The sequence below is a fragment of the Pyrus communis genome, chromosome 15, assembly GCF_041283825.1.
Source record: "Pyrus communis isolate YQ-2024b chromosome 15, ASM4128382v1, whole genome shotgun sequence".
NCBI classification, from domain to species: Eukaryota; Viridiplantae; Streptophyta; class Magnoliopsida; order Rosales; family Rosaceae; genus Pyrus; species Pyrus communis.
This window is the reverse complement of record NC_142579.1, coordinates 4,986,265-5,010,353: the sequence shown is the minus strand read 5'-3', so window position 1 is coordinate 5,010,353 and position 24,089 is coordinate 4,986,265. Positions and strand designations below refer to the sequence as shown.

Below are 24,089 nucleotides of genomic sequence, written 5' to 3'. Positions count from 1 at the left end.
TCTGCCAATGAACTACACCCGCTGATGAGTCATCAGCCGTTCATGTAGTAGGCAATCGACTTGGTAAGGTCAATGTGACCTACTACTGGGGGCAGAGATATGATGATCATGACAACCACAACTCTGACGGACATAAAGCGCTTCATATGGAGGAACATCATTTGCCTATTTGGCATCTCTCAATCCAACGTCACAGACAATGGCCCGCAATTCGTAGGCAAAGATTTAGCAAAGTTCTTCTAGAAATATGACATCAAGTTGCACATGTCCACACTAAGGTATCCCCAAGGAAATGGGCAGACCGACGCATCCAACAAGATGATTCTCGATTGCCTTAAGAAATCCCTCTCCAACAAGAAGGGAAAATGGCCAAAAGAACTTCTCGAATGTCTATGGGCGTATTACACAACTAAACGACGAGCAACCAGTGAGACTCCTTTCTCTTTGGCATTTGGTTCTAAAGCAATCATTCCTCTTAATGTCATCGTGCCAAGTATCAACACTTTATTGCCAAGCATCAAGCAGAATAGAAAGGAGATGGCCATAAACTTAGATCTGGCAGAGGAGAAACGCGAGAAGGTCATCACCCATATTGCAGCCTACCAGCAGTAGCTTCTCTCCAGATACAACAAAAGGGCCAAGATTCGGCAGTTATATCCTCGAGATTTAGTCCTAAGAAAAGCCTTCATCACTACCAACAGAGAAGGCTCCAAAAAGATGAATCCCATTTGGGAAGGTCCGTACAAGATTAGTAGAGTAGGCGGTAATGATAATTACATTCTCGCCACCATGAACGACAAGGAGATCGAAAAACAGTGGAACGCCTACAATATGAGGAAGTACCATGCGTGACCTCCCACTAAATCAAAACCTGAAGACTCAAGCAGCTCGACAGGCACCACCTCGCAAGCCGATGACTATTCAGTTGATATGCAACTCTTACCTTACAACTAAGTTTTCGTTCGTTCCACTCGTTTTTTAATAAGGAATTCAGAAGTAATCTACAACTTGGCTCGGCTGCATGCTTACAACAACTGATCATTCATGCATTTCAAAAGAAGACCGCGAATTTCTCAGGGACTTATTATAGGAATTGCGTCCCCTAGGGACCAACCATGCTCTTTAGTGCGAGAGGGTAAACCAATTCCCCGACACCCATCTGGGTTTGCTTTCCAGTGCGAAAGGATAAACTAATTGCTCTCCAGTGTGAGAAGGTAAACCAATTCCTCGACACCCACATGGGTTTGCTTTCCAATGTGGGAAGATAAACTTTACACTCCGAATATCCAGACGTGGATGAGTTGGGCTGCCCTGGTATAATTAGGTGCACAATGGCTTGTGCTGGGATTCCTAGAAGTAGCCACAATGGTCTTTTTCAAGGCTTAGCTAACTGAACGATTTTGGGCCCTGGAACCCGAAAGCTCCTACCACGTGCACTAAGGTAGCATATGGTTTTCGGAAGACTGCCTATAGCTTACCCTTCAAGCAGTAAATACGCGTTAGACTTATACAATGCACATTATTGTGAAAGGTTAAACAAGCTAGCGTGCATATACGAAGCTTTATCCACTGCCGATATGCTACACAGTCGATAAGCTTCACCTCTGCCAATCGTGAAATGATCATCTAGATCTACACTAATCCCTAAAGTGTTGTGATACTTGCTACACAACCCACGAAATGGGTTACATAAAGAGTAATGAGTTCTCTTGAACCTTTGCTTACAAAATTCCATACACCTGCATATTTTTGATGCGAAAGGTTAGCAAATTTCACGACCCAAAGATCTTTAGTATGTTGTGATGCAGGTCATATGACTCAAAGGATTGAAGAAAGCCAAGGTTAACAGCCTAGTGGTCATGTCGATTCGTCTGCTTCTATAAGTAAGGCGTTCGGTTATGGACCCTATGGCTAACAACCTCGCAAAAGTTCTACACCAAGACTTACAGTTGCATAGGCTACGCGGGCTTGTTTGCTTATAGAAAAGTAGCACACTTGTCACTGATCTAAGGGTCAAAGGTTAGGCGAGACCAAAAGAAGTGAAGATGAAGAAAAGTGAAGGAAGCAAGTTTATTAAATTTTCTAGCAAAATTGATAAATGACTAGTAAGGGCCGAATGAGTTCAAGCAAAGCAAAAAGCAACAAGGAAAACAAAGAAAATAAGGCTACCTAGAAGACTACTCTTCAGCAGCTTCAACATCCCACGACTACTTGATCTTCACACCTTCAGTAGCCGCGATGCTCTCAGCAGTGGCATCATCTAGCGCTTCACCCTTAGCTGCCCCAGCCTAGGCACCAACTTCTTCGACTACCTCACCTATAAAAGCCTCAAAAGTAAAAGCAAGCAAGTCTTCTGGAGAAATAGAGAAGGTCTCGAAGTCTTTCCCAGCAAACTCAAAGTCAAATGGCCTACCAAATAGATGGTCTACATAACCCAGCTTGTAGAAATCAGCCGGACTCTAAACAAGTGAAGCCTCGAGCCCAGACTTTTCACCCTTCAACTGTTCATTCTCCTCGAGCAAACCAACACGTATGCGCTGCAGCTCATCCACTTCTCTCTTCAGACTTAAGTTGATCTTTAGTGCACTTTGGAGTTCCAACACTTGGGGTTCAAGCTTATTGACGATCTTTTTGAAGTGGATCACTTGATTATAAGCAGCAATCAACTCTGTATCCTTTGCGTAAGTAGCATAACGAAGCTCAAAGATGGCACGCTTAAGATCTTGAATATGAGGTATGTAACATCCAGTCTCATTCTTTGCACTTTCATACTTAACTTGGATCGCGTCAAGCCTAGTCTTCAAGTCAACGATCGCTTAGCGAGCGATCTTAAGCTACAAAGAAGTGAGGGTAGAGATATTAGACCCCTTCAAAGCAACGAGCTCAGACTCCAACTTAATGATCTTCTCAGTATAAGAATAAGCTTTAGCTGCCATAGTCTTTGACATCTCTTTGACTGTCTTGGCATCCTCTTGGTTAAGGAGCATAGACTCAACTGCCAGAATCGTTGTTTTTTGCATCATAGCAAGCAAATCAATCCTTCTATATTGGGTCGTATGCTTCGCAAAGGAACTTGGGCAAGTAACCCCTCTAATGCCATCAACAAGCTTGGCACATGCGTCCATCTAGCTTCAAAAGCGCATAGATCTTAGCAACCTTTCTTGAAATAGGCTTCGTGGATTTCTCACAATTGCCCACGTGAGTAGTCTCATCTTTCTCAGCAGGTGCACTAGTCTCAACAGTAAGAGGAATATGCCTTGGCGCCACTTTAACAGAAAAGTCCACCTTATTGCTCTTCATAGTAGCAAGCCTCTCTAAAGGTGAAATGGACTTAGCTCCCAATGGACGTCTTGGTACAAACTTCGGCATTTGGGGTATGACAGAACCTCAATGCTGAGCAATCCTATTAGTAATTGCACTAGCCATTTTCAGCATGGCAGGAGTCACAGGCTCAGATCTAGCAACCTCATTTTTCTTCCCATTGGAAGAAGTCAAGTCAATCATAGGCCTCGCAGCAACAGGCAAACCCTCACGAGTAACGAAGGAAGTCTTCAGTTTTTTGTCAACCGGCATCTCTTGAGTAGGCGGAGAAGATCTTTTCTTTCAATCTTCATTCATAGCAGGCTTCACAACATCAATCAAACGAGCCATTGCATCTGTCTTGATCCTCTTTATCTCCTCTCTCGGGAGCAACTCATATTTCTCTCGGCGAATAGAACTAAGCAGCCAATGCCATTCATAATAGTCAATAGGGGAGCTCAACCCATACTGGTTTTTCCCTCATTTTTTCTCGAACTAGCATGCAGGAGGTCTGCATACCTAGCATTCCAGCAGCTTGAAGCCCGCGACCTCTTCTTTTCTCTCAATCGCCGACCTGATCAGCATCAGGTCTAAGAGCCCAAATGACATGAGCCATGCGGCTTGCCTAGCACTGTGTCCCAGCACCTCAATCTACAACCTTAGCCGCACAGCTACCCTTGGCTTTAGCCAAACCGAGCAACACAAGAAGTAGTCCCTGCTACTACACCTCATCGGCCCATGCCAAGCCGAATCCTGGCCCCTGCCAGTAGACATGCCGCACCACCCTGACGGCTGCCCCATGACAACACTATCCAAGGAAAAGACAAGGAAAATTAATTTTTCTTACCTTGGTGCGGCGCGGAGAGGACGAAGAAAGCAACAAAAGACGGTCATGCACGGGTAAGTGTAGAAGATTGCTAAGGGAGGGGGAATAAATATCCTCTAGATTTCTCTCTTTTGTAGGGTAGAATAAATTGCTCTCTAAAGTTGATTTAATAATCTACTTAAGGTAGACTTTAGAAGTAATTTATTTCCCTCCTAGAATGATCTAATTTCCAATTAAAAAGGGAATCTACATCAAAATAGGAAACAATACTATGTTTCCTAAAGCAAGAAAAGATCTTTACACCTGCTGCCCTTTCCTGTGAGCAGCCCAACTGGTGTGGGGACATTTGTGGAGCCAAAAATAATCAGGAAAATTATGGAGGCGACACGTGGATTTTTAGGTAAATAAAAAGACAAAATTACCCTCGAGGCACACCGGGACTCCCACGTGCAGCGGACAATAACAGCTTAATCAAGGTCAAAGGTGATCAAACTAGGTATTTATTCAAAACCTATTTCATCAACCTCATCAAATCCTCCCCACAAGGTAACCCCCCAATTAATTGATTACAATTACACTCAAATCACCACCATAAGTGGCCAATCCCTATTTCTCCAAATAGGGCCGGCCACACCCCTATAAATAACCCTCATTTCTCCAAAAAAACCTAAATCCATTCTTCTCCAAAAATTCTCTAAACACTTTCTCTCTCAAATTCTAACCTTGGCATCGGAGGTTCTTCGACTGAAGCTCGCCCCATTCATTGTGAGCGTGTGAGGTTCTTGGTTTTGACCTTAAGTGTTAATTGTTTTACAGGTGCATTTTCATCCAAGAAGATGAAGGCGGAAATTTGCATCCACAAACATCTGCAACAAGATGCCAAACAAGAAGATAAAATGAGGAGGGACTGGGAAGAGATACCCATATAGCTTTTTGGAAATTCAAAACTTTGAGCCTTGTAAACAGAGTCTCTAAATTACATTCTTACAAATAGTTTCCACTATCAATAAAATACTCAGTTTACTTTCAAGCTTGTAGATTCAAAGTAGATATTGCACAATGCACAGGTTGCTGAACACTTGTAGATCGTAGCAAGGTGTTGTACATTTGTAGATTTGGACAATAAATAAATTCCCATTCAATGCTATGCAACAAGTTTGAACAATACATTAATTCCCAATTCAAATTTCAAACATACAGTATGAACATTTGAACCCTAAATCCTAAATTCTCAATTTCTACAAAGGAAAATTTATGGATTGGGTTTGGGGTATGAAGAACTACCCAATAGAGTGAGAAATTGTAGAAAACCCTAACTTTCAAATCTAAAAGTTAAGCAGAGAGAATCTGAGATTGCAGATAATCTTGAATCCAAAAAATTAACCAAAGAGTTAAAAATTAGGGTAAACTGCCATTTGACCCCTTGAACTATTACTCCAGTTGAAAATGACCACTTTATTTTTTTTGGATAAATTAACCCCCTGAACTATTTGAAATTAGCCAATTGACCACTTGCCAGTAGATTCCATCCACTATTTCGTCAAATTCAAAGGAAAATTAGTCTTTCCTTCATTAATTCTTACTTGTCAACTATAACCATCAATGAACTTATGACATTTGAAAACAAAATAATGTGTAATGACAATGTGAGATGGTCCGTTATGTAAACATTTAGTTTTTTATTTTATTTTATTTTATTTATGTTTTCTCATTATGCAATATGTTTTTGAATTATTCTGTGTTCATGTGTCAAAATTTTATTGGTGGTTATAGCTGGCAAGTAACAATTTATGATGAAATGACTAATTTGCCCTTGAATTTGACAGAATTGATTCTGCAATCTAATGACATGGGATTAATTGACTGATTTTAAATAGTTCAGGGGTTAATTTACCAAAAAAAAAAAAATAGTTTAGGGGGTTAATTTTAACTGGGGTGATAGTTTAGGAGGTCAAACCGTAATTTACCCCAAAAATTAAGAGTTAAAAAATAATATTACCTTAAATTGGGAGGAGATGAGATGACGGTGGTGGTCTCAATTTGGAGAGATGATGGTGATGGTGGTTGTTGATGGTTATCGCCACTCGCATTTCGCCAGAAAGAGGGAGACAAAGACGGAGTCAAGGGCTGTGGAGTCTGAGATGTTGGTTGTTGATGGATGGCTGCTGTCGAGGACTCGACTCGAGCTCGAGTCATGAATGAATGGAGAATGAGAGATTGAATGACTTTGTCTGTGAGATGAAGATATTCCAATCAACGGTGGAGAGTGGGATTTGACAAACATTAAACCCTATCCAATTTTCTCAAGCTAGAAACGAGCCAGGCCGGGGGCCCGTTCCTTCCTATTTTTGAACCCGCCCCGCCCCGCTAATTTTGTGTTTTGAAATTTTGTACCCATCCCAAACTGCGGGTACCCGAGGGTACAAGACCCGTTTGCCCACTCCTTGTATACACCAAGGGATATCTTAAATATGTTCCGTTAACTCGTCAATTACAAATGCAAAAAGGTAAGGACTTAAAGATGAGTCTTGGTGTAACCATATGGTTATAGAAAAGCTTTCAGTTTATCCTTCGTGAGTTCTTAATGCAGTCCTTACTCTGTCGTACATATCCCTCATTGCTTGGATATATGCTACCCGTACTCAATTCATTTCAAAATCCTATTTTCTCAATACTTATGAATTTTTCACTTAACAAATTCTATTTTCTCAATTCATTTCAAAATCCTTATCGCATCTCTAATTTTTTGCCTTTTCTAAATTAGTCAATGCAGATTTTTTTTTTACTGCTTCCAAATGATATGCCATGGAAGAACAATAATCGTAATGATTTGGAGTCTAAGAGATTATATATATATATATAGAGAGAGAGAGAGAGAGAGAGAGAGAGAGATTATGTTCTATGTACTTGTTTCTTTGTTTTTCGGTATCTTCGTTTTTTTTATAAGATACATGCATTTTTATCAAACAAAAAAGAAAAAAAGAAAGACATAAAAATTTATAATAATACCTCTAAAATAATAATTTTTCTTTGTCCCAGCATTATTCATTTATAGAGGTTGTATCGTGATAGAGCCGTCCACTCCGGATCTTCCGACACGAGCTTGTTTGGTATCCTTCTCGTATCCAATATTTTTTACTCAAAGTTTGGTTGTGTTAAAAAAACAAAAAAAATAATACAGCACCTACAAATCCAACATTTAGAAGATTATGGGATGAAAAGCACTGCCGTCAGCTGAACTATTTATCCACCGTCAATTTTTCTTTTGTTTGTTAAGCAAATTGGAGGTCGGTGCATATAATATGCAGATTTGGCAGAGATTCGTATGAATCTTCGAGTGCCATTAGTCCTAAACGTTCTGAAAAGAGTTCTCTAATAAACAACACACCCCAAGCCGGAATAAACACCGAAAGTACCGGCTTCTCTGAAAAACAACATACCCCAAGCCCGAAAAAAAAAACCCGAAGGTAACAAACTCTACTGGTTCCAATTTGAGTACATTCATATAGTTAATGAACATCCAATACACAAGGAGAAATTCAATGAATGAATAGTCCAACCCAAAAATATTCAGCGATACAACCTAAACGTTAGTCAAGAAATGAAATCACTGAAATCCGAACCCACGGAAAAAAGAATACAGCGCGAGGGTTTCATTAGACATCTTACAACTAGAAACCTTCTTCCCAATCCAACTCTCCACCGCGAAATAGCATAACAGATAAGGCTTTAATAGATCATATCCGAGCAACGTATGAATTGACGAGAGTAACATATCTTACCCACCGGTATGGATTATAAGTTCCAGATTTCTTTGCTATCTGCAAGTACTTTACCTGCATCAAAGAAACATCATTTAACTCAGCATATTGATAGGCCAGAAATGAAAATACCTCCCCCATAAAAGGGCATTAGTATTTTATGTATCTCTTTCTTAAAAATGAAAAACACCACTGGGGACAGCATTGTTAAAAGGGCAGGGAAAATCCATTCGCCCCACGGTGCAAGACAACAGAGGATGAAGAGCTTGTATAGGATGAGAGCTAGCTATTAGACAAATCAATGATGACCTCTTTGAGGTACCAGGGCTAATGCCTCCTTGGCTTGGAAGAACCACTAGGGCTATACATATCAGCCTCAAATGAGACTCATTTTAGACTACATCTATGACAGTATGACTCAAGGCCATGCCATAGTTGAAGCTTAGGTTGGATAGGGAAACAAAATCAGCACCCACATTCAACATTCGTCCCATATTGTTCCATTCAAGTCCAACACAAAGTAGCAACAGCATGACAATAAAGGATCCAACATTATCTCTCATAAATAGATGAGTATTCTAACCATATAATCTACATCTTTGCATGGTTTTAATGAGGTAAGTGTGAAAGATATGACAATGGCTTACCTGAAGTCTTGAAGAATTATACATAGGTATTGTAAATGTCATGCTAACTGGTCCAGATTCTTTTGTAATATTTCCTGCAGCATGTAATCCATGAATATGTATATATAACAAGATTTACGCTAAATACGCATCATTTTGAAAGTATTCAAGAGATACCATGTGCTTCCGGTGAAAATGTCAGTCTAGCACGTAGTGTATGTTCAGATCCACCAACAATCTGTTGTTTGAACTTGTCAATATAGTATTTGCAATAATGGGACAAAGTTAACAGTTCTAAAATCACTACTCAAAACTCAAACGTGAACACATAAGATCATTGATAAGAAATTCTTGCCTTCTTTAAACCCCATTCAAGTCTCTTATTGGCATCCTTGAAATCTGTCGTTTGTCCAACTGCTCCTGGTTCCAACTCAAAACTGGCTCTGAAATAACATATATCAATTATTTAAACAGTGGATATGTATATATAGACAATATAATGCAATTTTAGCAAGGTCCGTCAGTTTGACTCCTCACGTGAATACTATGAATCCTTCTCTACACCTTTTTCATACACCACAGGTTAAACGTCCTCTTACATTTCAAATGTCTTTGTAATTACTCAAAGACAACTACCATGTTTTGCCGTATATTTTAGTTGGTTTTATTAACTACTGCCCCGACAAGTTCACAACAAACGGCGAAGTTTGATCAGTCTTTTAAAATACTTGATCTCCGGCATGTGCAAGATTCTTCGGAGCACCCCTCCCAAGGGAAAAAATCAGCTAAACTAGTGGATGAAACCAATTATTAATTTCAGATCTTTCTAGTTACCTCCCTTTTCACTTATTTTTTGTCTGTAATTAATATAATTATAGTAAAGAAAATGATAGTCACGGATTCTCAGTCACTCAAAGTAGGTTTCCCTCCAATGTACTGTGATAAAGTGTAAATAAACTACCCTAGCAAGACTAGTTAAATGAAACCCAAATGAAAAAAGTGCTCATAGATTGAGACCGACATTCATATTTTCAACAAACTTTAGAACCAAGAACAATGGCAATTTAAAGTACCAAGAAAATTTTATATGGACATTGATTATGTAAAAAATAGACATGCAAAAACGTTGCCCTTTCACCATATCAAATGGTATAGGGATGGAATAATACCTAATATTCTCTTAGAAATAAAAAATAAGTGAACAGTACCTGATAGTATATTTAGGTAGCGGCATTTGTATAGCAATTGTGTTGGAAGTAATGTTCAAGGGGAACTCGGCATATATTTTCAGAATCACTTCAGCCTACAATGGCAATTCCAAACTGTAATTTCCTACCATCACTACATGATCTTTAAATGAAGGAATTGTACAAAGTTAACAGGAATACGTATTCCACAATGATCATCATCATAGTGTAAGCCAAATGCCTCAATCTCTTGTTCAAAATCTGATTCTTTATCTTCCTTAATAAGTTTTCTTCCATTCATTTCACAATCTTAAACCATTACATAAAATTTATGAAACAGTATTCACCTTATGAGCTCCTGCTTCTTCAATCAACGCATTAATACGAAAAGGGGGCTTGAACTCTTGAGTCATACGGTAGTTCATGACAGGAAATTCGCCGTCAGGGGGCACCTAAAATTAGTACCACAGAGCGTCCATTTAATCATTTCAACACACAATATCAAATTACTTTTGTATCATTTATTGAAAAAAAGAATAATCTGACCAATTCTTACTTACCAGGGTCAGAGTTTTGTCTACTTCAAAATTATCAAGACGTACAGATTCATGAAAATTGCAATCATCAAGTACCACCGCTGCTGATCCAAATGAACTCCTATGGTCTGCAAGAGAAGCAGCATTTGAGATTGTGAAAGGACAAGATACGAGCTTGACAAAATAAGTTGGCATTTAGTGGAAAACATGAAAATGAAACAGGGACTTTTCTTTAGAAGAGAGGACATACCACATGCATCTGACCTCAAAATTTTAGTTTATTAATCTAAAAACTAGATATTTTTCTAGGTAACATAAAACTCAAAATCTTAAAATTTGATCATCTACTTGACCATGGTGCCACAAACAACTCCCTGACACCATAATATGAAAAGATTTATGTTCAAAGGATAGTTGTGAACTTGTAAAACATAACAATCTGGTGGCATGTCAGGTAAGTACCATAGCCTGACCCTCCACCTCTTCCTATGCCCAGATCCTCATTGAGAGCTAATCGGATTTCTGGATTTCCCGAGAGATAGCTCTTCATTTGAATGGTTCCATCAATTTCAGAAGTCAATACGTACCCCTGTATAGCAACATAAGATTACAAGAATAAATATAGGTAATTGACTACAGTACTGTTTCCACATATAATGAATAAATATAGGTGAGTTTGGGAGATGTCAGGAATTAAGTCAAAAGAATGTGCATTGCAGTAAAGTTTATGTACTACATGCATATTTATCCAATCTAAAATTTTAAGGTTAAACGAGCACTAGAACCTCAAGAATTTTTGGGTCTAGACGCAAGTGACTAAGATGACTTACAAGGCATTTAGGCCTCATTTGGTATGAAGGACTGGATTGGAATGGATAAGCAATTATTTTCAAGGTATGTTGAAAGAAGAAATGAAAAATTTGTGACCAACTTGTAGGTAGGAGATGGAATACTCAAGAAGAAAAGTTATCCTTTCCAATAATACTCAAGAAGAAAAGTTCTCCATTCCAATCCTCCCCAAAATGGTAGGATTTAGAAGTCTCCTTCACGCCTAATCCTCTTTTAATCCTCTCAAAATGAAGAATCATTCTCCTTTGCCTTCAAAATACCTTAAATTAGAGAGTTATCCATTCCAATCCAATCCTATATACCAAAAGAGACCTTAGTATTTATTTGAAACCCTAACACCTCTAAGTTCAACCACAATTTTAATCCTTCAAACAACCCTTTAGAAAGGTCGAAAAGTCCTAAAATTAGCTACTGATGGACAACCTAATCTATTCACAATCAACCCCCTATTGTGCATTGATTGATATGAAAAATAATTATAAATAACCGCACAAGCTGGATATCAGATCCCACACAAGAGAGTAATGTCAACACCTCATTGATAAGAACCAGTGAACATACCTATATGATATTAAAAGAGTAAGGAGTGCAGGATTTCCATATCAAACCAAGAAGTTCACGATAACACTTGGTAAGATTGCCATCAAATTTTGCTTGTTAGAAATTATAAGAACTTATTATTGTGTTTGTACTATTGTTGTTATATTTTAATGCTGATATAACAGTGAGGAAAGAGTGGTTAAATCTAACAGTCAATTAAAGATGCATATACTCACACTAGAGCTGAAAGTAACACTGATCTTCTCGATTATATCCACAAAAATTTCCTCCCTCTTCCTGCCACCAGGCTCATTTGCAACAACTGATTTTGTGACAGCTGTTCCAGGCATTCTCTTTACCCCTTGCTGCATGTATCAGTTTTGGGAGTCGATCACTAAAATGCTACCAAGACAACAATAGAAATGGTATTCCACCGAAGCATAATTTATCTTCTGAAAATCTTGGATACATGACTCCTTACCATAAAAAGGCCAGTAGGGCCAATAGATGATAAACGCGCAGATTCGAGAACAATTGGCTCATTAAATATATAAGACTTCAACAATTCAGTTGATGTTGTTTGCACAAAGCCAAAATCCTGAAATGTATAAACAAAATCAAGTCACAAGCAAGTTAATAATTTCCATGGATCAAATATGTCTGTATTTTTCACGTACATGCATGTATCAATTTTATCAACAGATATTCTCTGGTTTTTAAATATCAAATACAAACTTTCATTGGATAGAAAAACATATTGGCAACACGGGGACAAGGTGCTGGCTGAATTATGTCACCCATCAATTGTACATTGAAAAGGAAAAACCAATTGCAAACAAATAACAAACTAATTTACAACAGCACAGTCAAAATAAATAGCATTAAAGACCACTCCCTAGATTTTAAAGAAACTGAAGCCCACAAGGATGTCTGGACTTGAACTTCGTCTCGCAAATGTACCATATGGTTTCCCAGCACACTTAAAAATATCTTGTTCATCTCCATCCAAACAACCCAAATTATTGTCAATACAACATAACTTCCTAGCACCAAACCCATTTTCCTCCCTCCAGAAAACTTTAACTTTCATACAGTAAAGCATCATAAGAAGCTGGGATTGCCCAACTCTAGCTGGCCTTATCTATCCTTAGCCTTATCCACGAAGAATACACAACTAGGCAGTGGAGTAGTCAGTGTTCCACACATTCAAAATTACTTTTTCCATACACACCATTGAGGAGAAACACACATTCAGCACTACTTTTTCCGATCCAAAATAATCCAGTTGATAGATATCTACTAAAGTTTGGATTGAACATTACCACTTTAACCTGTCCCTTAAAAGCACTAGCCTTTTAAAAAAACTGAGAATAAAACACAGAGGCGTGGGGCAATGATCAAGGACATTTACAAAAATTATCAAAAGGAGAACATCAATTCCAGATTCACTAAAGAGGGTAACTAACAAATCACATTTTAATTTTTCAATCTAATAGAGAAACTCTGTCAGCACATTATGACGATAAGAAGTATGAATTCATATACATAAAGAAAAATACAACCAAAGAAGTAAAGAAACATAAAAGGAGCTTACTATAACTTCATCAAGCAACTCATACACAAGCACAAAATTCTTCCTTATAGAATCTTCATTGAGAACCCCAACATAATCTTTGATGACACGGGCAATTCGTTGTAGAAGTTCCAAGACAAGAGATGGTGATACATTAGCTCTTGTGGTTGCGACAAACAATAGTCCAACAACCTTCACATGAAAGTAGTTGACCCCATCCACGTTCTACCGATTAAGTAAAGAAAAAGTTAGCAAAAGGTACCAGATCAAATACACATGCATTATGGATTTGTTCACAACCAAGACAAGAAACAATGCAACAATTAACAAAACAATAAAAAAAAATAAAAAAAATAAGGGACAAGAAATAATGTAACTATTAAGCAACTTGGACGCCATTGTATAGTTTGAGATATTCAAAGAAAATTAATGGATCAAAGTTTTCGAGTTGAGAAAATACGAAGACACTGTCATTCATTCCTCAGTAAGATAATACCTACAAAGACAGGGGGTGCTTCCTCTTGCCCATCTTCTTTCCAAAACTTCACTTTCCTGAAAAATATCTCCGCGCTTCCCTTTGGAACTTCGCTGCGATCTGCGTTAACAAAATACACTTCAAGAAACATCTTTCAGCACTAAACCCAATAAGAACAGATCTACCAAATGTTTATTCAGCCTTTCTTATAGAAAAAAAAAGTGTTCAGTTACACTTGTTTCTCTATTTCACAACATACCCATTTCCGAAAAGGTCAACAAAGTACTAAATTCTTCAAAAAAACCAAGCTCAAATTGCCCTTCTACGAATGAAAAATAACGCGAAGAATTACGGTATGCAAGTACGATCTAGGAAATACCCACCAGAGATTAGAGCTGGATTAAATACTAATCTAGAGCTAATTTGAAATAGTATAAGCAACAATTTGATGTACACAAGAACTGAGTTGCTGAAGAATTTAGATCGGAAGTTAAATCTGAGTGAATGAAATTAACAAGGGATTAGAGATTGGATAAGGGAGAGAGAGAGACTGACAGTCGCGGAAGACGATATTGTCGCCACGCTGCGAGAGCAGGAAGAACTGCGAGATCATGGCTTTGCTTTCCGTCTTCGCTGTGTCCGAAATGCGGGAGTTTCTCAAAGCTTTGTTGAGGCCCCCGATTGCATATTTAGAGCAGTTCCAGCGTGGAACCTTCCAGGCAATACTCTGTAATATCCACCGGTGAACAGTAATTATCTTTAATGAACAAATTGCTCTGCCAATACGTAATAAAATATTAGTATTTTTTAATTTATAAAATAATACAAAATAATTTTATTTGTAAAATAACATATATTTTAATGGGTTTTAAAACCTACACTCTTGTGACATCAATTCTATCAGACATTATAACTCCCCATCAATCTTTCCTTCTCCCCTCACTCAGCCAGCTCTCTCTCTCTCTTTTACACACACACCACATCCCATCGCTCTCCCTCACATCTCTCCCTTTCTCTGTCTACCCATTAAACTTTCTCTCTCTTCACTCAGCCTCCCGTAGCTCTCCTCACTATCTTCCCCTCGGTGAAAGCCAAATAACAACCACACCATCTCCAAACGCTGCCAAAACTCCCCAAAATTCACTCAAAATTTTCTAAGGGTCTATGCAACTCACTCTTAACCTTTGACCGTGGGAAAACCCAATGGAAAACGAAAACTCGGTTGTGTAGCTCGACGAACGTTGGTGAAACTTTCACTCCTTCGACCACGGTAAGCCTAGATTTCTCAATCTCAAACTTTCCCTCGAGTTTTTGGTAAATATTCTTAGCATGCATGCACTTTTCAGTGCATTTGAAGGACAAATTTCCTTACTCTGTTTTCCGATCAAAGTTTGTAGGATTCCCAAGCCAAACCCAGCCAAACTCCCTTGGTTTGGTTGAGTTGAAGGCATATGACGATTTCGCACGACCCCTAGACCACAGGTTTGAGCTTGCATGCTTGAATCCACTTCGAAATCGATGAAAACAAAGAACTCCAACTCAGGGCGTCACTTTTAGGGCTTTTTCGAACGAGCTCTGGCCATCTTTTGGTCTTAAAAAAAATATAAAATTGGGTTGACGCCAGGATGAATTCAGCCTTGGTGTCACATCCACTTGGGCTCTCAGGCTAGCAATTCCTCACAAGCCCAGAGTTTGGGCCTCCACTTTCCCTCGGGCTGCCCACACTAGAGCTTCAAGGCCAGACTATCTGGCCCTATTTCGTCCCCCATCCCCCGAGCACCAGCCCACGCTGGATTTGCTCTTAGACCCGCCATTGCTCGAGTTAAATCAAGTTTTATGCTTAAGTTCATTTAGTGTGTTTGTTTTAATTTGGTGTGTTTATTTAATTTTATTTCATGTGTTTTTTTTAGTTCATTTAGTGAGTTTTTTATTATTTGGTATGTTTATGTAATTTTATTTGGTGTGTTTTTTTAGTTCATTTAGTGAGTTTTTTATTATTTGGTATGTTTATGTAATTTTATTTGGTGTGTTTATGTCATTTGAATAAAGATTCTCTTAGTATAAATAAATTACCAAATTAAATAAATTTACTCTTACTTTAAATAAAGTACTAAATTTAATAAATTGGAAACAACATAAAGTACTCTATTCAATAAATAATAAATTACAACCCAATGTGATTGAAAAATTATGGGCTCGTGAATGGATCATCATCACCTAAACAATTTGTGGTGCTAGGATGATTTTCTTTTGTCGTGCTAGGACCATCTCCACTTGCTCTCGCTTCTCTTGCATGCCTTCTTCGCACCACGTCTACTTTCTCCGACTTCCAAAAATATTTAGAATTTGGTGACTTCCTTTCTAAAGGTGTGTTCATAATGTCACGATCTCGTTGAGCCATTATTTCTTCTCTAACCTGTTCCCGTGCCAAAGTCAATTCACCTTGGCGAGCAAGTTCTTCCATATACTGTGCATAATCATTCTTGGAAGAATTCCCTTTTCTCTTTGAAGCCTTCTTACCTTAAGGCCTAATTGGACGACCCCGACGCTTGTTCAAGGGGGGCGTTTCAGTCACTTCTTCTGCGTCATCTTCATGAATATGCTAGGAATGATCGGGCATAGAGTGTAGAGGGGTGCTATTCATGAAAACTTCAGGACCAACAAGCACAACTCTGAATTTAGGACAATCTTTGACAATATTCCAACATTCCCACCGGGTGAGTGATTGCTTTTGGTTTTTGGATTTAGCATTATACCAAGATTGTGCTTGAATTGTCTACATATTGCGGGAGAAGAAATAATTATAATCAAAGTAGCTAATGTAAATTTGGGTATGGTAGAAACAAATAAATATATATTGTTACATGATCCGCTAAATTTTCCCCACTTCGAAGATTACTACTAGCTTGTGCCAAGGCATCTGTCCACATACTAAACGATTGGCTAAGTATTTTCCAACGATTGGACATCAATTCTTTGGTTCTTTTCCCACCAATTTTCTCAAGATAATTGGTATGAACAAGACTTCACATTTCTCGCAACTGCATCTCATTACCTATAATCGAATCATGAGTAACTTTAACCCAGCTAGTACACAACGCAACATCTTTAATAAGTGTCTGATTCGTACCTGCATCATTAGTCATTTTGTTGGAAAAAAAAATTGGATTAAAACTTTGAGAGAAAGATAGGAATTTGGTTGAAAGTAGTTGAGAAAATATGAAATTGTGGTGTAAGGTAGAAGATAATGAGAAGATATTTATAGAAAAGTAAAATCAATTTTTTTTTAAATTTTTCAAAATTTTTTTTTCGGATTTTTATTAATTTTTTACATTTTTTTTTAAAATTTTTATTCACATAATTAATGTAACAACCCGTTCCAAATTTTACGTTTTTATTTTATTTTAAAAGCGTGAATTTACGAAATTGCCCTAGAGGTAAGGACTTTGACTTCCGTAGACCATCGATTTGAGAGATGTGGAACTTATTCTTTTAGCATATCCTCGTAGTACTCATTGGTACGAACGTATAGGCGAAAGCCGTTTGCGAGTCCGGATTATAACGGTATAGTTACGGACGTTCGAAATTGGTTATTCAAGGTTTAATGTTTATTTAAATTAAATCTCCACTTTGTGGGGGAAGCCCAATCAGAAAATGGAGGGAGGAAAGAGGAAGTAAAGTTGGCAGCCAATCAAAAAAGAAAGAGGAAAAGAAAAAGAAAAAAAAAAAAAAAAAAAAAAGGGGAAACCCCCCCCCCCCAAAACCGTGACCCGACATACACGACCATCCATTTTCCAAGGCCGATTCCGGCCAACTCCGGTGGAGTTTTTCGATGCCACCACCACCATCTTGAAGCTCTCATTCCCCTCTACAAAACCCACCCAAGAACCACCTTGATTAACCATGGTATGAGGCGGTTTGAGGCCACGAAAGTTGACGAAAATCAATGGTGCTCCGGCCACCCTTTTCGATTTTCCGGCAAATCGGCAAAGCAATGGCCGATGCCACCACTTGGGCTTTGTAGCCCATCATCCCAGGAGCAAAACCCGACCAACCTTGACCCCGTTGGACCACCGTAGACGACGAATCGACGTCGGGAAGTTTTAGGCACCCGCCGGCTTTGTGGGCAAAATTGACCATCTTCCGTCCACTTTTGGACTTCGTGGCAGGGACCAATCATTCAGGACGCCTCAATGCGTGCGCTAGAGAATCATAGCGTGCGCTAGAGAATCATAGCGTGGACTCCTGGTGAGTGGATCTTTTCCTTTTTATCGTACATATTGTTGAGAGTTCTATCGACACTTTTAAATTGATTAGGCATATTACTTTCATATATAATTATTGTGAATGCTTGAAGTATTATGAACTACGAATGGCTTGATCCCTGTTTAGGGTACGTAGGCAGTCTAACGAGACGTTAGATGCAGCCATAAAATATTTGAGACAAAAGCCTTGTTTGGGAAATTGAGTAATGCGAAGGAAATTGATAAAGACAAGTTTTAGTTTTGTGAATTAGTTAGTTAATTAGTGTTAATTGGGTTATTATGGATAATTATCCTTGAAAATAAGTAGTTCGGGAGTAGAACGTTATTGATTGTACATTTCACACTATATGGTTTATAATTGAAAATGCTACAACATGGTTGAGTGTTAGATTGCATCATGGTATATCCATATGTATTATACTTGCATATAATTATTGGGAATGCTTTCAAGTGCAAAGGTGGACGCAGGACACCCAGGTAAGCTTCAGGTGAGTACATGTTGATGTTAGTGATGATAGTGAGTACGATTGTGTTGAGTTATAGCATAGCTCATAAACCTGCACCCCGGTGTTAGTGCTCCCGCCCGTGGCCAGGGCACAGTCCTTCACGTGATGTTCACCTCCCGCACCTTACGCTCACCTTGGATTCAAGGTAGGTGCACAGTCCTGTCGTACAGACCACTTTAGGTGGTTCCGACTCGTAGGTGACCCGCGATTATTCGCCCAGTCTTCACGTGATCGTAGCACTTATTTACACCCAGTCCTGTCGTACAGACCACTTTAGGTGGTTCCGACTCGTGTGCAGGTATACTTATTGAGCTATTGGCTAGCCAGGATTGATGAGATATGGATAAGTCGTACAGGTCACTATAGGTGACTCCGACTTATATGCTAGCCAGGATTGATAAGATATGGATAAGTCGTACAGGTCACTATAGGTGACTCCGACTTATATGCTAGCCAGGATTGATGAGATATGGATAAGTCGTACAGGTCACTATAGGTGACTCCGACTTATATGCTAGCCAGGATTGATAAGATATGGATAAGTCGTACAGGTCACTATAGGTGACTCCGACTTATATGCTAGCCAGGATTGATGAGATATGGATAAGTCGTACAGGTCACTATAGGTGACTCCGACTTATATGCTAGCCAGGATTGATGAGATATGGATAAGTCGTACAGGTCACTATAGGTGACTCCGACTTATATGCTAGCCAGGATTGATAAGATATGGATAAGTCGTACAGGTCACTATAGGTGACTCCGACTTATATGCTAGCCAGGATTGATGAGATATGGATAAGTCGTACAGGTCACTATAGGTGACTCCGACTTATATGCTAGCCATGATTGATGAGATATGGATAAGCTGTACATGTCATTTTAGATGACTCTGACTGATATATCACCTTGTATTGATTTAGTTCATTTGGCCTACTTATTAATGTATGGTGGAGTTGATGGCAAATCGTGGTTTTAGTCATTTCTGAGTATGGTTTGGATATATGCATATATGTTGTATTGTCTTATGGAAAACGATAAGGGTTTTACATTTAGGGGCATTACTTTTAGAGAGGTAATAACTTTGGGAAGCTTGGTCTTATTGCTTACTCACACCTTCTGTTTGGTGCCCTCCAGGTTTTAGTTGCTGAGTTTGTATCGACAAGAATCTGTGGCGAATCTTAGTATTGTTGGATATTTCTGAGGGTATGATTCTTACCCACACTACTGTACCTTACTTATGCTCTGAAATCACGCGTGAAATGGGTTCGCTCCCACTCGTAGCGCACTCTGGTACTTAGACACTTTTAGATTCAAATTTATTCACTTTTTTTTTACACTATCACATTTTATGGCTTCGTCACCTTCCAGGTGTCGGCCAGCACAGCTCGATTCAGGGTCCAAGTGGACTTTCTGGGTCGGGGTGTGTCAGTTTGGTATCAGAGCATATGTTGGGCAGTATTATGTTCATCACACGCGTGATGTGAGCACTCTTGGTTTTTGTGTTTGACGTTCGAATGTTGTCACCTCGTCGATTATGGAAAAATATGTTAACTTTTCTTCAGTTTTGGACAATTTTGTGGTCTTGACGGCATTTTATAAAATCATTTTGGCGGTTGTCGTTAGAATTAAAACGAAGATTTTCCTTGTGGAGGAAAGGTATAAAAATGAGGCAAATTGATGGCCTAAGTAAATGTTTTGATCATCATGTATCGCTAGAGATATTACCAAATAATTCTATCATTGTCCTACCGCCGTTAGTATTGATCCTTTAGGGATTGGAAATCTTAGTTAGTCTTGATTTCTTAGTAACATTTCGCGGAAGATCATCTGAGGGATAATTATTATTTTGATCCCTATTAGCACTAATATCTTCAAGCATACTTGTGTTCATGTTGAATCTTTAGGATGAAGATCGACTGTCGATGAAGTCTTTTTGAAAGTAGATATTAAGCAAGGTCTTTTCTAGCATTGGGATTTTTCAACCAACGATATTCCCAGATTTTTGCTTTCGTAGTTGTACTTATTAAATGAATGAGAATAGGCTTGCGAATGTAAGTTGTCATATCCTGGGAGTTGTAGAAATCCGAAAAGCAGTCATCAAATCCTCCTAGGATCAATGAACTACTTCGCTTGAGCCGAATAAATTAGGATCGTGGAAGCTTAGGAATAAGCTTTGCAATAGGACAGTAAACTCATGATTGTTGTTTTTACCCTATCACTTATCTAGGTAAACGAAAACCCTTTGACTAACCACCTCTCGATCACTTCCATAAGTAGACATTAGAATCGAAATGCGGGATGATATCTCACTGTTAGATTGTTATGAGTGTCGAGGAAACTGTGAAGACCTTTTAGTTCGTGTCGTAGAGTTGGTTAGTAGTACTGTAAATTCGAGGACGTATACTTTTGGCGTCATATCCCAAAAATCTTACCGCGGATACCACCACATTGTTAAGCTGGTATGGTAACATGACTGAGTATTGCTTTTATTTTTCACGATTAGAACCGTTTGAAATGAACCATCTTATTCATTGACCTAAAGCCAACAGTCATCACCTTATTTCGAAGGCTAGATGACACTTCTCTGTGGAGATTTTGATGATGCATGGTGATTGTCGATTGATGTGACAAGTCAATTCGGATGCAGACTTTCTTAGTATGTTAACGCTTATGTTTCTCGGCGGTAGAACCGCTAAAGATGAACCATCATACTTATGACCTAGAATTAACAATTTCTAATTTTATTGGAGTATTGATTGGGACCTTTATGTAGAAAAGTGTGTCCAAATCTTCATTGATCTTAGAACTTTTTATTACATTTACTTTTTGGAATAAGCTAAGTTTTGTCAGAGGCAATAGTAGAATTAAATTAGCATTTATGAGTGCACTATCGTGTATCTACTCTCGCACACTTCCAACATGTCATATTCTATTTAGTTGGGAAATATAAGTATCGATATAGAGTTACCTTTAATCTATCAAGAAATGGTTCAAATGATTTTAATCATTTTGTATGAATGGAGTTAGGAAGTATCTTTTTATATGCTCAGTTCGAGATATATTGTTTATGTAAAGAATGTGAAATTCATTAATCGTGATGCTAAACCAATGATACGCTTATATGATGTTTCAATTGGTGGTTGTTTACTTAAGTAGAAAACAATGTTCTTCTTGCTCTAAAAATTGAAGTATTGGCAATAGTTATTTCCTTAAAATGGGTGTTGAAATTTCAACAATAAGACACTTGTGAAGACCACTAAGATAGAAGTGGGATGTAGTCAACCTCTTCGGGGGATGTGATCTAGAAGTTCTCTTTGTGACGTGATCAAATGTGGAAGTAGGGAAGAGATAAAATCGAGGCTCCCGTTGATGTGCTTTGAATGAATCCTCACTCTAGATGCACCTTACTTTTGATTAATGTTGTGGGGATATCGAGGATATAGAGTTCAAATTTCCTTGGGCAACTACAATTTTCTAATTGCGTCCAGACGACGATGACGATTTTTTGAGAAAACTACTCCTAGACTTCTATACAAATTCAGCAAACAGAAACCTGACAAGATTATCATCTTGGTGTATGTATATTTCATCGTGTTACATGTTTCACTTCCAAGCCTTTGGAAGTCGTTATGAAGGCTTGAGTATTAGAAGTTGTTTAGTATTGCATTTCTACCCCTAAATTAACGATTAGTTTGAAATGAGTTACTCAGACCTTTGTAGACGAGTTGCATCTTGTTTGTCCCACTAGTAGTATGGTTGCAGTATATCCTTATTTCCATTCTAGTCACTTGTAACCACAGTTACAAATTCGGGTTAACTATGATATCATTGGAGTTGATGTATGGAGATTTTACGCACAGCCATATTTATTGGACGCTTACTTTTGTTAGAATTATGGGTAACTACGATTACATTCCTGTTTAGGAGTATGATATCCTTCGAAATATAATACAAATATTGTATGTGCAGCTTGTGATTTACAGCAGATTATTGCGACCAAATATTTGATTGAGATTGTGATGTAGAAAATTTATGTTATTGACGATGTGCCTCGGAAGGTAGTGAATGAGTACGATCGAGGCTTGTATGTGTATTTCCCCATTGAGGGACAAGATGATAATATTGCACTCTCGGGAATTGTTACTTGCTTATCAAGACCACAATGAATTGTCGGTTTTGCGGGGTGCAGACCGTAACATTAATAACTTATTCGTTGGGTTGTTAAGCAAGTAAACAAGTAGATTATTCTACGTTAATATTTGTACTTACTTATTTAATTCGTTAATGGTTGTTTGGGCTTGACCCAAAAATATTACATGCTTAATTTCGAAGTGCGTTACACTTTGAACACATTTATGAGAGGATAGTAGGAATTTGGAGGCATGAAAGAAGAGTCACTACACTCCGATCGTGACAGAATGTCATCCTCTTTTATGTAGTCGCTATCACTTTGTGTCTTCCTCGTGTATGTATTTACATACATATCTCTTTGATTTTGAGTATTCTACTTTGGATTGATGATTTTAAATTTCGAGGACGAAATTTTCTTAAGGTGGGTAGATTGTGACAACCCGTTCCAAATTTTACGTTTTTATTTTATTTTAAAAGCGTGAATTTACGAAATTGCCCTAGAGGTAAGGACTTTGACTTCCGTAGACCATCGATTTGAGAGATGTGGAACTTATTCTTTTAGCATATCCTCGTAGTACTCATTGGTACGAACGTATAGGCGAAAGCCGTTTGCGAGTCCGGATTATAACGGTATAGTTACGGACGTTCGAAATTGGTTATTCAAGGTTTAATGTTTATTTAAATTAAATCTCCACTTTGTGGGGGAAGCCCAATCAGAAAATGGAGGGAGGAAAGAGGAAGTAAAGTTGGCAGCCAATCAAAAAAGAAAGAGGAAAAGAAAAAGAAAAAAAAAAAAAAAAAAAAAAGGGGAAACCCCCCCCCAAAACCGTGACCCGACATACACGACCATCCATTTTCCAAGGCCGATTCCGGCCAACTCCGGTGGAGTTTTTCGATGCCACCACCACCATCTTGAAGCTCTCATTCCCCTCTACAAAACCCACCCAAGAACCACCTTGATTAACCATGGTATGAGGCGGTTTGAGGCCACGAAAGTTGACGAAAATCAATGGTGCTCCGGCCACCCTTTTCGATTTTCCGGCAAATCGGCAAAGCAATGGCCGATGCCACCACTTGGGCTTTGTAGCCCATCATCCCAGGAGCAAAACTCGACCAACCTTGACCCCGTTGGACCACCGTAGACGACGAATCGACGTCGGGAAGTTTTAGGCACCCGCCGGCTTTGTGGGCAAAATTGACCATCTTCCGTCCACTTTTGGACTTCGTGGCAGGGACCAATCATTCAGGACGCCTCAATGCGTGCGCTAGAGAATCATAGCGTGGACTCCTGGTGAGTGGATCTTTTCCTTTTTATCGTACATATTGTTGAGAGTTCTATCGACACTTTTAAATTGATTAGGCATATTACTTTCATATATAATTATTGTGAATGCTTGAAGTATTATGAACTACGAATGGCTTGATCCCTGTTTAGGGTACGTAGGCAGTCTAACGAGACGTTAGATGCAGCCATAAAATATTTGAGACAAAAGCCTTGTTTGGGAAATTGA

At 38.6% G+C, this 24,089-nt stretch overlaps 3 protein-coding genes across 5 annotated transcripts; 1 reads left to right on the top strand and 2 right to left on the bottom strand.

Moving 5' to 3' along the window:
• Positions 1-264: 264 nt before the first annotated feature.
• On the top strand, positions 265-612 carry LOC148690413 (uncharacterized). The gene has a single exon (XM_088686775.1). It carries the CDS (start codon positions 265-267, stop codon positions 610-612), a length of 348 nt encoding a protein of 115 aa, XP_088542901.1.
• Positions 613-2,459: 1,847 nt separating this feature from the next.
• LOC148690412 (uncharacterized) lies at positions 2,460-3,125 on the bottom strand. The gene is given in 1 exon segment (XM_088686771.1): positions 2,460-3,125. A coding segment is annotated over 1 exon segment (666 nt).
• Positions 3,126-7,607: 4,482 nt separating this feature from the next.
• LOC137716495 (AP-4 complex subunit mu) lies at positions 7,608-14,392 on the bottom strand. Of its 3 annotated transcripts, none has more exons than XM_068455956.2 (13): positions 14,229-14,392; positions 13,699-13,793; positions 13,220-13,423; positions 12,107-12,223; positions 11,862-11,990; positions 10,699-10,825; positions 10,261-10,364; positions 10,048-10,152; positions 9,722-9,816; positions 8,869-8,956; positions 8,691-8,751; positions 8,535-8,608; positions 7,608-7,962 (listed from the first exon to the last, which is right to left on the bottom strand). In XM_068455956.2, exons 1-13 carry the CDS (start codon positions 14,284-14,286, stop codon positions 7,864-7,866), a joined length of 1,356 nt encoding a protein of 451 aa, XP_068312057.2. In that variant the 5' UTR covers positions 14,287-14,392; the 3' UTR covers positions 7,608-7,863. The 3 variants fall into 3 exon arrangements, with proteins under 3 accessions (XP_068312057.2, XP_088542091.1, XP_088542089.1); XM_088685965.1 differs by having other exon boundaries at positions 14,223-14,381; XM_088685963.1 differs by having other exon boundaries at positions 13,699-13,811; positions 14,229-14,380.
• Positions 14,393-24,089: the final 9,697 nt, after the last annotated feature.